The sequence below is a fragment of the Opisthocomus hoazin genome, chromosome 17, assembly GCF_030867145.1.
Source record: "Opisthocomus hoazin isolate bOpiHoa1 chromosome 17, bOpiHoa1.hap1, whole genome shotgun sequence".
In the NCBI taxonomy this organism is placed as follows: domain Eukaryota; kingdom Metazoa; phylum Chordata; class Aves; order Opisthocomiformes; family Opisthocomidae; genus Opisthocomus; species Opisthocomus hoazin.
In genome coordinates, this window is record NC_134430.1 from 6,469,795 (window position 1) to 6,484,721 (window position 14,927).

Here is a 14,927-nt window from a genome sequence, read left to right on the forward strand (position 1 = left end):
CCACAGATGCTAATATACGAATGTGTGTCACTATAGCACACTCCAGCTTAGAGCCACTTCGCTGACTCAGAAATAACTCCCTGCCCGCACGGTGGAAGCGTGAGCAGAGTCGCCCAGCGCACCAACTACAAGCCACAGCGAAAAACTGGAGTAAACCCAGCAGATAGCTTTGCTTCGCTGAGGCTGAAGTCAATTCAGTCTCTCAAAAGCCCTCTTAACCAATTTTCACCTTTGCTCTGAAAAACAGGCGATAAAGCGAGAGACAGCTGTGTTGCTCATTACACAGCCGCTCTAGGTCAGACCTCCAAATCTTATTTTCAGTCTCCTGAATAAAAACCCGTGGCCTCGTACATGCCGAGGCTACAGAGGCCTTTCCAAGTTTCAATAGCAGATACCCACTGCCTATTTTAGAGAGGACAAGACAAAGGACAGAACACTTTCTGCTCTCACCTGCTGCAGTCTGCAGCTGCACAAACCAGTCCCTCTCCAGGTCAATGGCCACTTCCAAAACCCAACCTCCCACACAGCAGAAGAGCTCCTCAGCAACTCTGCTTCCAACGTATTCACTGTGGATTTTCCAAGCCCTCAAGCAGCACACAGCTAATTTCTGTCAGGTAGCCGCCTGACACAGGACAATTACACTTTTTTTTTTTTTTTAAATAAGATTAGAGGGCCTCACCATTGCAAAACTCAATGACGGCAACTCAGAAGCAAATGCTTTCCTGGTCCCAAAGCTGCACAGACACCAGTCCTTGTCTGCATCTGGAACGCTTTTGAAGTTATATAGCTACAGCAAAAATAGGGAAAGCAATATCCCACCAGCTAATGATGTTCTATGCGCTGGTACCATTTGGTACCGGACCTGCTGCTCACCTGCCACACCACAAACCCAGGCAAGACAACCCTCCCTGCCTCCGAGACCCCCAGGAAGGCACTCTGGCACAGCTGTAGCCAGCGTTTAGAAGTTTTGGGAGATTTTCAAGAACAGAGCAGACTCAGGCGATCCTCCCATGCATCACCAAAGACCCAAGGGTCTGAACCACTCACGAGCAGGGGTGAAAGCCAGGGGTAACAACCCACAGACCCAGACCAGGGCCAAACCTCTCCTGGTATGCCTCTAACAAGCCACCCCAAAGCAGGGATTGATGGCCCCAGTGCTAAGAGGCTGCAAGGCAGCAAAGGCTGAGCAGGGAAACCTGCCAAAGCCCCAGCTTGCCCACCGAGAGCAGCAATGAACCCAGGCACCTGACAGGACACACTGCACTGCTAGGACTGAAAACTCCAGTTAATTTTAACCCAGCAAACAATAAGGCCCACAGGGCTAAGTGGCTCTTGTCAAAAGGAATTTGGCCGTCAGTTAAATTAACAGGAACTGGGGCCCTGAACTGTCCTCACGATTACTAAACAGGGATTTGAAGGACCTAACAAATTAACATGAGAGCAACAGTATATTTACCTTTTGGATTTCCAGTAGCATATTTTTTATTTTAGAATAATCCAAGGCGGTTTTTTTTCCTCAAACTGAGAGCTGAATTCTAATTTTAAGTAAATATTAATGCCAATAATCAGTATTAATACCGCGCCTTATATTAAGCAAATATGGTTGCTAATATGACCTTTATATATAAATTGAAAGTGTAATACTGTATCACATTTCATGGTCTGTGAGTATCTCAGGGGATTGTAGACTAGCCTTATATATTAAGGAATCCTCATTTATATAGAATTTATATTCACCTAGACAGACACACCGCAAAACCATCAAAGGCTAAATTTCACTCTTAATCACAAAGGATTTTTTCCTTTCTCCTTACACAAGTCATGTTTCTCAGTAAGAGAAAGGACAGGTGGAATTAAATAAGGCAGCGGGGGGGGAGGCCAAACATACAGGAGAGAAAAAAGGCAAATAAACAAACTAGGAAGCTCTTTGGAGAAAAAGAAGCTGAGAAACAACCTACTGAGAAGTATTCTAGCTGATGATCTAAAAAAAAAATTGCCTCTAAAAGCTCATCATGAAGCCTGAGGGTTTATAATTTTAATTTTTGATGTTGGACAACATTAACCAGATCAAATATCTGCATTTATCAGCGGTAGCAGCAATTGAAGAGGGATTAAACTATCTATTTCTATTAAGCCAAATATCTTAAATAGGGTAACCAAAGCAAACTGGAAGGCTGCTTCTGTAAGCCTCAGCTCTCTGGTTTCTCCGCTTCCGCTCTCCCCAACACTGCTGCTCCCCATGCGGCCCCATCTCAAAGGCCACCTTTCTCCTTCCCCAGCACTTTCTTATGCCAGGACCTTCCTAGCCCCCATCATCCTTCCCTTACAGCACAGCTCTTGCTCTCCCACTATCTCTCTCCCCCAATTCTACTTCTGACCAGGAGGCAAAAGCCCAGGACGGCATCTGCTAAAACCGCAGTAGGACGGGCACTGCAAAGACAGGATTTCGTTAAGCTGGAACATGTACAAGGCTGCTTTCAAAATTTCTTTGATCTACAGTAAATTACAGGGCCAACTGCAGCCTTCAGTCCTGCCAGCCAAGCAAACAAACTCCATGGTATCCCACAGATACTACCGTAAGGAATTCTGGGCAAGGCACCCTAAACTTCTCTGCCACCCTGGCAAACAGAAGCAGGGGCAAGGGCTGGGTGCTGGGACCACAAAGCCACGGGAAGGGCTCATTCCTCGTCTCTGCTGATGCTGGCTGTGCTCCCGGCGAGCACGGGGGGAACCCTCCGACAGCTTCAGCTCTGCACAAGCTCGATGGGACCACCTTGCTCCGAGACCGCTTGTTTTGCTTTTCTACTCCTGCAGTGATGCAGGGAATTGTGTTACTGCTATACTTGTCAGCATGGATCAAAATGTTACGACTTTTCAGCTCCTAAAATGAATAGCAGAGCCCAAGTTCTCCCTCCTTGTACAGGTACGTTATGGGTGCTTACCCAGAGCACCTCAAAAGTGTGATTATTACTTGGCTATTCATTTATTTCTAACTCATGTGCACTCTGCAAGTGTGAAAAGTCAAGTATCATGTAACGTTTCCATCCATTAGGCCTCCACATTTTAAGTCTTGCTCAATTTGTAGTAGAAAAAAAAACAACCACAAAAACAAAACCTCTTTATTTCCCAGTAAAACATTCCTCAAAAAAGGTCAATATTACTACAAGAACACCGGGATTGAGGCAGTAAGAACCAGAAATATCAAAAACATTCAGGCTGCTGCCTGAATAAAACATCCTTAGAATGGAAAGGAGAGAAAAAAAAATATATAGCTGGTTAAACAGCCTAAATACTTTGCAACACTTGATTTATAAACACACAAGTAGTTAGAGCCTTCTAAATTAACCAAAGGTTTACAAATTTCAGATGGAAACAAATGCCTCCCACTCAGCTGTGGGAGACTGCCTGCGTTTGTCTTGTTTGAACAGCTCACATAGCACATTATTTAAAAAATATCTACTCTGCGTGCATACACACACACACACACACATATAGTATGTAGGAGAGAAAAACTAGTGTTTACCAGCTGACAATAAAAAAAAGCAGTGCCCAGTGTCAACAACAGGCTTGCCCCTAACAACTAGATCCAGGGTTAAAATATGTTGTTCCATCAACTGATTACGGCCCTATTTTTAGTCCTCTCCTATAACAATAGTCCGTAAAGAAAGAATGTGAAGTCACAAGTATTAGACAGGATTAGGTGGTTTAACTACTATTTTTGTAGTAAAGGACTCATCATTAGAACTGCTACTATCATTAGCATTCGAAGCAAAAAGCTATTGAAATTGCAGATTGGCTAATGCTTTACATGGCTTTTAGCCAAGATGATTAATGATGCAGGGTACAGAAATAAATGCAAGAAAGGCGGCCTTTCAGAGTGGCTCGGCTTAGTTAGCTAATTATGTTTTTCCTCAGATTTTATTTGCCAAGGGAAGCGCTTTATTAACGTGGAATGTAGGTTACTCTGCAATGTTTCAGGCACATATTGGGGTGCAAAATTCCAAAATATCAGATTACAGAACAAGCAACCTTGATTTTGCCCCACTGGAGCTGGCAATACCTTGGGAAAACCGTCTTCTGCTTCCCAGGTGCGAGTCTGGATCGATATTTTTGTGCAAGCAATCAGGGCTACACTAAGATCTGGCTCGTCTGACCCCCCGGAGTGCTTTTCCTTTCACTCCCACCCCTACTCTGACCTTCCCAGGTTTAAATTCAGTGGGAAAAAGGTGTAAAGAAGGGACACAGCAATGTCTCACTCCAGTGCCAAGCTCAGTACTTCCGTCAGCAGCCGATGCAAGCGGCCCCGTGACTGCTGGCAGCAGGGCAAAGGGCTCATTTGAGGGTTTGGTAACCGTCGAGCTTCACCCCAGCGCAGGACCAAGGCCTGAAGCACAGCTTCCGTACGGGGCAAGCTACACGGCCAGATGCTCCCAGTAAAAACAACTGCCCTCGAACAGACATTACCCTTAACAAAGGCAGCAGAGTAACACGATATCTGAGCGCACATCGCTTGACGGGAGGGAGCGCAGCATCACATGATATCCGCACACAAAGGCAAGTTTGTTCATCACAGACCTGCAAGAGCATCGTTCAGAGAAGACAGCTTCAAAACTGTCTCAGCATACACCTAAAAGCAAGTTCTCAGACACAGGCAACGCTAGATTCAAAGCTCAGGAACAGCTCTTTGTGAAGATTTCTGATCAGCGGTTGAAATTAACTGTGCCAGTCTGCAAGGAAGAGGCTACTGTGGATGGATTCTACGGCTTGTATCTTCTGTACAGTTTCACCCATTCACAAAAACGCTACGAGTATCACAACCTGTTCTGCCAAAGCACAGATAGGCCACACCAACTCTGCAAACCACAAAAGAGCTGATAAGGGGAAAGCTGGAAAGAGGGGAGGAAGAAAACAAACAGAAGCTGTGTTCTAATAAAACCCTGTTCCAAACACACTTGAGGACAATATATTAACTGAAATACTTATAGTCTTCTTCAAGCATTGAAATTTGCAAATTCAACAGTGTGAAAATCTCTTTGCTCTTCCTGAGCAAGCACCCCAGCCAGGCAGCAGACCACAACGACGATACACCACGGAGAAATCCCCAAGCCAGCACATCGGGTCCCTTGTGCAATCCCACCCAGAGCCAGGTACCTTGCAACTGCCTGTCAGGGACAGAGAAACCCATGGATTCAGAGGAAGCAGACTCTTAAACAGACTTTCTGAAGATTTCAGGGTGGTTTTTCTCCCCTATACAAGAGTGGGGATCTACAATACCCAACTTAGCCAATCTAGTCATGCTCCTTCTATCTCAGGAGGGATTTTCAAAGGACAACGTAAAGCAGAAAACTAAACCAAATGTTCCGATTCCCCTCCCCCAAGATACCCCTCTACTACAGAGAAATCTCTGCAGAAAAAATCAGCTAGACTAGACATTTCATTTCAGCACGGTATTACGTTCGAAATTCTCTGGGTATCAAGTTAGCCCAGCCATTTCAGTGTCAAGGTAAGAAAAGCCCCAACCAGTTCACCGTGATACGAGGAAGCATTCATGAAAATTCAGCAGATTTAACGAAACATACGTCAGAAAACGTTCTTCAAGAACAGAGCTATGTGTTCTGTCACTTGGTGTACGTGATTCAGGACTCGCCCCATGTCACCAACCCTAGCCCAGACAACAAGCCACATCGTCTGGGCCACAGCAGCCCTCAGACTCTCGGTGCTTTCCACAGGCAGACCAGGAAATCTCAGTCCTGAACAGTTAATTGTCACGTAAACACAATCTCGCTTTGGGAGAACGAATGCTAGGGCTTCTGCTTCCTTAGCTTCCAGGATTTTTTTAGAGCTCCTTGCCACAACTTCATGGCAAACTCTGGTCATGGTGCCTGCCAACAGGCACCAAACATTGTCACACAGCGTCAAATCCAGACACTTTCACAGCACCAAGCAGCGCAATTTCAGTAGCAGTGCTCTGGAAGGGCAGCTGCCGGGAGAATTACCTTCTGTCTCCGCCTGATTGTAAGTTCCCAGTTAAGAAGTTGCACGGTCACACTGCCAAAAGGCAAAACTGAGCAGAAAACCCAGTCCCAGCCCTGCTGCTCTCACTATTCTTCACCAACTACATGTGAAAAATTCCCCACATTCAACAAGATGATCCCTGCAGAGTTCTATTGTCTCCAATTATTAATTAAACATGCTCTCAAAGAAAGTAAATCCCTAAAATCATTTGCTTCTACTAAGCAACTCCCATATTACCCCAACTGCAATTCAGACGGTCTAAGTGTATCCATTCACTGTAACTCAGCAGGGACCACCACAGAGAAACCCTCGCTTCGCCCCAGCTCAAGAACATACGTGCATGCACAAGCCACAGGAGACCCCATCCAAGGTAACCCAGTCAATCGCCCTAAAAACCTGCTCAGTGTTGATAAGTTGCCCCAGCTGAGTATCTTGACTGTCTTTCATTCCCCTCAGGAGTAAGAGATGGCTGTTTTGATTTGCAATGATATACACAACCTTTCACAACCAAGACAAATCCAACCTAGGCCGTGACTCACCAGCAGTCATCTCGCACCTCTTCACTCACTTACCTGAAGTGAGGTTCTGATCTCTACCCGTTTTTTGCAGGACAAACAGCATACAAACACCCCTGTGTAGCTATTTGTAACATTGCCCAACCAGCCTGGAGAGGAATCGGGCATCACAGATGAACGACAGCCTAAACCTCTTCAGTTTTAATCTCAGAATTACTGGTGGACATTGACACTCAACCTCACTCAACCTCATCTTGCTGCCTTTTGTGGATGAAAAGAGAAGACTATGTTTTGCAGTCAAGACTTGGCCGACAGAAGTGTCTTCCCTGTAAAGTTTGGCGATTCAGCATTTATAGTTGCAGACAACTGAAATATGCTTAGGAGTTCAGAGATTGCAATCTCGAAAAAGAAAGTCCAATTTCACCATTACTTCAGTGTCTGCAAGAACAAAAAGGAATGTATAATATATGCTATTTGTGTGGGTAGCTTATCTTTGATAACTAAAGATGCTGCTGTCATTTTGCGTAATTGCTTAATTTTATATAAAAGCTTGCCCTCTGCCCCGCCTTCTGGAGGAAAAGGGAAAAATACAAAGGGAGAAGAAAGTTTACAGGTAAAGCACAAAAAGAGCCAGCACTTTCCTGCTGTTCACAACAAGAGGACACTACCTATTTCCCATGGAGCAGAGAAACTTTTTTAAAGTCATCCCTATTAAAACCACTGACAGTTCAATTCTCAGAGCTGCTGGTCAAAATACAAACAAGGGGGAACTGCCAGCACATTAAAAAATGAAAAGTGAGGATCCCACAAGTAAGTTCTGACTCACAGCACTCATAGCTACTTGACAACTCCTGATGAAATGCTATCATTTGGTAAAAATCACTGGAGTATTATCACCAACAGAGACAGATGTCTGTCTACCTATGTAACAACGAAGAAACTGGGATTCAACAATTTTTAAAATCCCTCTCCCTTTAATCACGACCTCCCAAGCTCTAGGCAGCCATTAACCTATATTACCCTATAATTATTTTTTCTGACTTTCCATTATCTTTTAGCTACTGAGTTTCCTAACCAGTCTTCAAGGCAACAAGGCAAGGGACCTCACTGCACTAACTTTCAAAGTTTAAAATCATAACTCCAGTGATACAAGTGTATCCATAAGAAACTGAGACTTAGCAGACATCCATAACGATTCCCCACCTCTCTGCACGTCCCAGTACTTCCTTCCACTTCTGTTCTTGCTGGACAAATTCAACCCTACCCCGGTTAAGCCCAAACTGAATTAAATCATTCTGTATACATAAGACTAGTTCTTTCCTCCAAGGAATTTATAATTTAAGAAGCAGATGCAGAGATGGCCAAAAAGTCAAAAGGAATGGCAGTATCAGGATTACATATATCCTGCATTGCGCTTCCCATGAGTAAAACCCCGAGGCAAACAGAGACCCATGGAAAAAGCGGCACTCAGGAAAGCCTGAAGCAATAAACACAGAGATGAAACTGCCCAGCAATCACTGGAGTATACTGTATCGAGTAAGACACTCAAGAAAAGGGTTGCTACCCCATCTCAGGCTTGACTTTGAAGAAATTAAACACAAAGATTGGTTTAAAGATGTCTGCTGAATGCAAAACACCAGGACTGTCTGACAAATACCTTACAGTCAATGTAAAAACCACCAGGCAGTAGAACAGGTAAGGTTCCAACGTTAATTGTACTATGGTGGGTATTTCCTGAGCTTCAGATCACAGAACACATGGGGGAAAAACAGAGAAAGCGTCACACGCAGCCTTGTGAGCTTACTCCTGCGGGTACATTTTGTCCACACAACCTTCTCAGAAGCGCTCTGCCTCCAAAGAATACACACGTTATTTTTCAAAAGTTCATTTAAACTTGTACAAGCTAATGAGTTTTTCTTTCATTAAGTGGTGCATTTATTACTGTCATTTCAACCAAGAAGTTACTGAAGAAAACGAAGCTGACGAAGAGCAACGCATCCACCGACACCAGGGCAAGTCTCTGCAACAGGCAGGACTCCTTTGTTTGAGGAAAAACTGTTTGCTTACTGTTTCTTACACAGCCTAAAGCACATTAAGATCTGTTCCATCGATGTCTCTTGAAACAAGTTTTACATTTAGCGACTGAAAACTTGGATAGTTAACAGAAAAATTACATCTCCCTTCAATGCAGTTATTGCCTTCAAAGTGATAACTAAATGCTATGTTTCCACATAAGGGAATAACTACCATATTCTTCCACCTGCTTAGTTCATATTGCAGTATTTTATGCAAATTTTCTTCCAGAAGAAGTTAACAGGGCACCTGGGTTTACTTCTCTGTTGATGTATACACTGACTTCAGTGAGGTTGCAAAATTCACTGCAATGTTTGCTTTTAAATGGTCCGGATGGCAACACATCCCCTGGGGAGGCACAGCAGAGGAGCAAGGGCTTGTTCGCTTTTATTTCAAAAACTAGAGGCAGGAGACATTCATAAAGGTTGCAAAAGCTTTGTGTCTGCTGCTCTGACAATATTTGTGGGAATCATCCGGTTTTAAAATGTGCTTACACTTAAGTTCTGCTCCTTTCGCAGAGGAAGCACATCTTCTTCGAGGAGTGAGTTACAGGTCACAGACAGCAAGCTAGAGTGAGTCACACGCTCATTTAACTCGCAGCGCATCTGACAATGCAGCTACTGAGAAGACTTGTAGTAAACACTACTACCCAGACACGTTTTGGCCCACTACCCTTTCAAAACCGTTAAGTCACTGTAAGAAGTTAGCTGTGTTTCACGACATTCGTAAGGCTGTTCTCATTGCAGCTAAGCACATTAATAGCTCCTTCCCCTCTCAATTATAACCAAAAAAACCCCAAACCCAAAACCCCAAAACAAACAAGCAGAGAAACCCAGGAAAATACACTACCAGCAACTTCCAGAAGTGTGTTTTTCAATATTGGAAATGGTAAAAGCTCAACCTACATGCACTGGCAGTTTTGTAATACCATTACATAAGAATTATTTAACTACAGCAACAGATCTGAAAAGCAGCAGCAGTCACTGGTTCACACATTCCCTCTCCCCCCCCCCAATCAATAAAGGGAATGACAAATTTTGCAAACATGCATTTGACTGTCACAGAGAGCGGACTGGGATTTCAACACCCTCAAGAGCAGCAATGTTTCAGCTTATAGCTAGCAAGGCTCCGCAACCCTGAAAAGAGAAAACAAAAAGCACAACTGTTGCCACTCCAACCGCACAACAACCAGCTTCAGCTTTAAAAAGTGTCATTAAAAGCATCTATCACAAGCCCGATGCGTTCACGTGTGGAGTTTGGAAACATTGAACTTTGGTTTTTTACCTGATGTTCTGCATGAATGTTATCCCCAGTAGGCCAGCGATGTTTGCTGTTATTATAGCCGCCTCCACCACTTCCTCCTCCCCCAAGCTGCTCACCATGCTGCCTCTGGAAGAAGTAATCCACCATGGCGTCGTCCTGGGAGCGGCCTGCGACTCCTATGGATCCGGGAACAGGGCTGGAGTGCGTCCCTGCTGCAAGCGCCTGATTTGCAGCGGGCTGTGGCTGAGCCTGGGACCCTGTTCCAGATGTCAATACAACAGGCATGGTGGGATTAGCTGTTTCTTGAGCGTGCTGTTTCAGGTGGGGGCTGAACGAGTCCTGCCAGAGTACTGCTTTTCTCTTCAAAACACACGCAACGCTCATTCCACCAGCACCTACGGGGGGCGAGGGGAAGGGGAGAGATGGCGAGAAAGAGAGAAGGCAAAGAAAACTTGAAATCCTTACACAGCTTCAGCTTTACATATTCAATAACACACACCCATCTTGTGACTGGCAGGGAAACATCACGATGCCAGATCTGACTCCTTTTAACATAGTCATTTTCTCCATTAACCTAGCAACTAAAATACCATACAAAAACAGCCGCTAGCCAAAAATCACACATCTTGTGCTGCTAAGTGTTATCAGTATACGCGAGATTCACGTACGGTGCCCATTACACCGAAATCAGAACGGCAATTTATACAATGGACTGAACACCGACTGGAGTGCTGCCACCGAACAGTGCCAGAAAAAAAGCCCCCAAAGCCACCCGTGGAACGCAAATCACAGCCTCAGTGCCTGCCGCGCGTGGCTACACCTGACGAATCGCGAGGCAGATCTTCAGCCAACACACGAGTCCCACTGTGGCACGATGCGCTCACTCAGTCATGCAAACATAAAGGCCACAGTTGGGGTTTTTTCCAAATGCAAACTTAAAATACTGGATTTCTGCTTATACAGCTAACTAAATCCCAAACACCATGTGCACTCTTTCTGAAAACCCAGAAGCTGGCTTCGGTCAAGAGATGGTAAAGCACACCAGCATGTTCTGTGCGAGATTCCCCGGAGAACGAGCAGCTAATGTCTTGGTGCCCAGGATCGCGGCAGAACCTTCCAGAGCCAGAGCAGCCAGCAGCCCTGGGCCCGCTGTCGACGGCACCAGGGGAAAGCTGGACAAGTCGCAGAAACCGTCCAACACTGAAAATACCCCAAATGCTTTGCATACACCCAAACCCATCTGCGTGCAGGTGGGCAGAGGGGGCTAACAGCAACTCACCAATTTACTGTCCCCCCATGTACTTCGATAGCAGACCAGTTTGTTATTTTGTTTAAGACAACATTATCAGCTGATCCAGAGAGCAATAAAGACATCACACGTGTGAACAGAAAAGTGATTTACTCCATACGTAACACTCAGCCAAAACACAGTGAAATCAAATCTGTTTTTAAAGCATGGTATAGTCAGGATTATTATTATTTTTTTAAAAGATCGCTAGTTTATGATTTCAGTTACCTGAATACAACCCTACAAATACCACAGCAAAGTTACAAGGATGGAACTGGGCAGGGGGAAGAGCTCAGCCCCTATGGACTCCCACCAAGGCTGCATACCAGCACGAGAACGCTGCTACTCTTGTAGCTCGGTGGCTGCAAACCTTGGCCCCGCTCCTGACAGCGGCTCCGACAGCCTGAAAGGCGGCTCTGTTTCCTCTCTGCTCATCATAGTAGTTTTGAAAAACAGTCAACTGCTACAAGCAACTCCCAAGAGCAATTTTCTAACAGCGAAGAAAGCCGACACAAAAAATCCAAATCCTACCTTTGATCAAACTTACTCCAGTTTGTCCCACTAATTGAGAAGAGCGTTAATACTTGGAAGAAAATGACTGTACGAACTGCAGAGAGAAGATTTTTGTTAATTGCACCTACAACCTGTATTTGTTGACACACACGCATGGCCTCCCTGGCCATGTAAACAAGCAACTCTGCAAGGCTTTTTATACATTCAAGAACTTTCACAACATAAATACCAGTAACATTCAACAGAACTAACTCATCCGTCTTTCAAAAAGTCTTGCAATCGCTACCTGCCCCAAATACTTCACAAAACACTGTGACAACACCCAATATAACTAAACCTTCACTGATTTTTTTAAGAATATGATACTACAATTTAATGGCAGTTTCCCTTTAATAAACATTATCAGAATCATTCAACGCCATGAAATGAAGCACTAAAGCTCCTCTAAGCAATAAGAAGACAAAAAAAAAAGAATTCTGGTAAGAAATTCACACATCACCACGTTGGGGTGTCTTAATTCCCGACAAGGAAATCTGAGCAGCCTCTGTGAACGAAGGTTACAAGTTATCTGTGGACACTCTTTAAAAAAAGAAAACAAAACAAAAAAAAAAAACAGGAAGATACAATGAATCCACAAAATGTGTCCAGGAATTACCACAAGGTAACAAGTTGGGAGGGGAAGCCTGCACAGGCACCCTGTTACTTTCCTCCCTCAAAAGGGAGCGGGGCTGCAAGGTCCCTCTGTTCACAGGCACAAACTCATTTCTACTTTACACAGCTTGTTAGTAATTGCGCTACTCCAAAACCAGGGGGGTTTTGAGGCTCCAGACAATCTCAGTCAAGGTACTACGAAGAACCGCACGAGTGCCTCCCGCTCCCAGATGCTTCCTCTTGCGTCTGATGCAGCCGAGGCAGCTCCAAACACGAGAGGAAAAACTTGGCAAAGGCGACATTTTGAAAGGGAGCAAAGGGGAAAAGAGCATTCTGGGTAGTTCAAGTTTACTTCCAAGACGTGTTTTTATAGAAATGCCGCCTTCAACGTAGCGGCCAGCTGAATCCTGTCATTCAAAGCACAGCGAGCATCTGAAATGTGTGGTCACCTACACAAGGCACGTTCACCAGCTGAGCAGCAGCTGCCGGCCTCACCGCTGCTAATGGCTGCTAGGACCCCGGTCATTCCCAAACTCCCAGTAAAAAATCCACAATTAACTTTTCCCAGGTAAACGGTTTCCCTGGAAGAGTTAGGTATTTACAAACAAAGGGTTCCACGCTGCCACAACGCCCTCAGAGCGGACAATTTTCCTTTTGCCTTGATAAAAACACAGCATGTAAATAAACTGCTCTGTGCTATCATTACAAGCAAAATACTTCAGCTTAGGGGATGTTCCACAAGCAACAAAAACTTCGGGTACGTCTCCAAGCAAGTTTTACAGCCTAAGCAGCGAGGACGCTGAATAAGGCAGCTCTAATCCGCACCGAGTGCGTCTCCGCGTTCAGAGCTTCGCAGCTCTGATCCAATATTCCCCTAAAAATCCCAGACAAGACCCAAAAACCCAGTCAGCGCCAGACGCGCGTTTCAAAAAGCTCAGTCGTGAACTAGGAGAGAGAGTTTGGGGCGGGTGGGTTTCTTTTTGGAAAGTTGGGCTGGGGATTGCAGCACGGCCATTGTTCGAGCGCTGTGTGGCCTACAAGAACTTTCAGCGTTAAACCTTGTGTTTTCCTGCAAACCTGGGCAGACGCAGCAGGAAGAGGCAACTCGATCACCCACCAAACTGCTTAAACCGGGGTTAAAACACCGTCAGACAAACGCTGCCCCTTACCCCACCTCCCTCGCTCTTCATAAAGGAAATTCCTTACTCATGATCTGTCGAATAAATCCTCTGCTCCGAGCAAAGTTATTAAACATTGACCAAAAAAAACCAGAGGATTTCTCAGGTTGGGGCAAGAGACGGGCTCTTAAAATGCCGAGTTTGCAATGTAAAAGGGCCAAACGCTGTTAGTTACGCGAAAAGGAGATAAAAACGGGGAGGGGGGGGGGGGAACCACCAAACCCACACAAACACAACCCCCAGGGTCACCCCGCACACCGAGAAGTATTGTCTGCGCTTCCCTGCCCCCCCCCCCCGCCAGGCACCGGCCTCCCCCCCCGGCCAGGGACCCCGGGACCCCCAGCCCCGCCGCAGACACCCCCCACCCCCACCTACCCCCCCCAAGGCCGGCAGGACCCAGCGCCCCCCGCCCCACCGCCGGGCCGGGCCCCCCAGGCAACAAAGCGGGGCCTGGGCCCAGCCGGCGGCCCGGGCTAGGCCCCCCCCTCCCCAACCCGGGGGAGCCCCGGGGGGTTCCCGGGGGTGGCAGGCGGGGGGCTCCGCCGCCGCCAGGGCTGGGCCCGCGGCCCCCCCCCTCCCTGCCAGGCCGGGCCGGGCGCGGAGCCGCTGCCGGGAGGCGGGGGCCCGCCGCGCCCCCCCTTCCCGGTAACAATAGGGCCCAGGCCCCGGCCCCCGAGCGCCGACAAGGAGCCGGGCGGGAGAGCGGGGCGCAGCGCCCCGCCGCCGCTCGCCTTCGGGGCGGCCTGCAGCCGCTCCGCCCGTCCCCCCCACCAATATGGCCCCACCGGCGGCTCCGCGGAGGTGCGCGGCGCGGCGGGGGCCCGCTCCGGTGCCGATACTCACGGGCGGAGCGGTAGGATGAAGACGGATCTCGGCCCCCCCCAGGCCGCTCGCCGCCTGCCTCTCCCCCTGCCTTTCACTCCGACAACATGGCGGCGCGCCGGGGACGGGCGCCGCGCTGCACGCCGGGAAGGCGAGGCCGCTGCAAGCCGCGCCGGTCGCCGCTCCCCGGGCTGGGCCCTGCGCTCCCCGCTCCCGCCCAGCCCCGCACAGCACCGCACCTCCCGCGGGTGCCGCCTTGAGGCCAGACCGGGGCCCGGGGGGGCCTCAGGCTTTAACCACTGCCCCTTTCCCGGCCGGGGCTGGGGAGCGAGGGCCGCGCTCGGCCCCACGCCACCGCCATCAGCGCTCCCCCGGCTGCCGGGGCTGCGGCTGAGCCCCCCCCCCCCCCCCCGCGCCTCACTCGCCACCGCTCCCGGCCTCGGGCACCCCGAGCCCCCCGGGGCCGTGGGGAGGCCCCCGGGCAGCCGCCAGCCCCCCTGCCCGGATCACCCCCGTCCCCCCGGGGCCTTCGAAGGCGACGAAGAACCGCACCGGAGCCGCGCAGCGCGGCCAGGGATGGCGGCTCTGCCTCCCCCTGGGGCGGACTCC

The 14,927-nt window shown here is 47.9% G+C and overlaps 1 protein-coding gene across 7 annotated transcripts in view; it reads right to left on the reverse strand.

Moving 5' to 3' along the window:
• Positions 1-14,448, reverse strand: part of PUM1 (pumilio RNA binding family member 1) — a 77,784-nt gene extending 63,336 nt beyond the window's left edge. For 6 of the 7 annotated variants that reach the window (XM_075437691.1, XM_075437686.1, XM_075437690.1 and 3 more), the window contains exons 1-2: positions 14,340-14,448; positions 9,888-10,261 (exon numbers count right to left, since the gene is read on the reverse strand). In XM_075437691.1, coding sequence (XP_075293806.1) covers positions 9,888-10,250 — 363 coding nt within the window. In that variant the 5' untranslated portion in view covers positions 10,251-10,261; positions 14,340-14,448. The remainder of the gene's footprint in view (positions 1-9,887; positions 10,262-14,339) is intronic. The other variant, XM_075437689.1, reaches the window with a different exon arrangement.
• Positions 14,449-14,927: the final 479 nt, after the last annotated feature.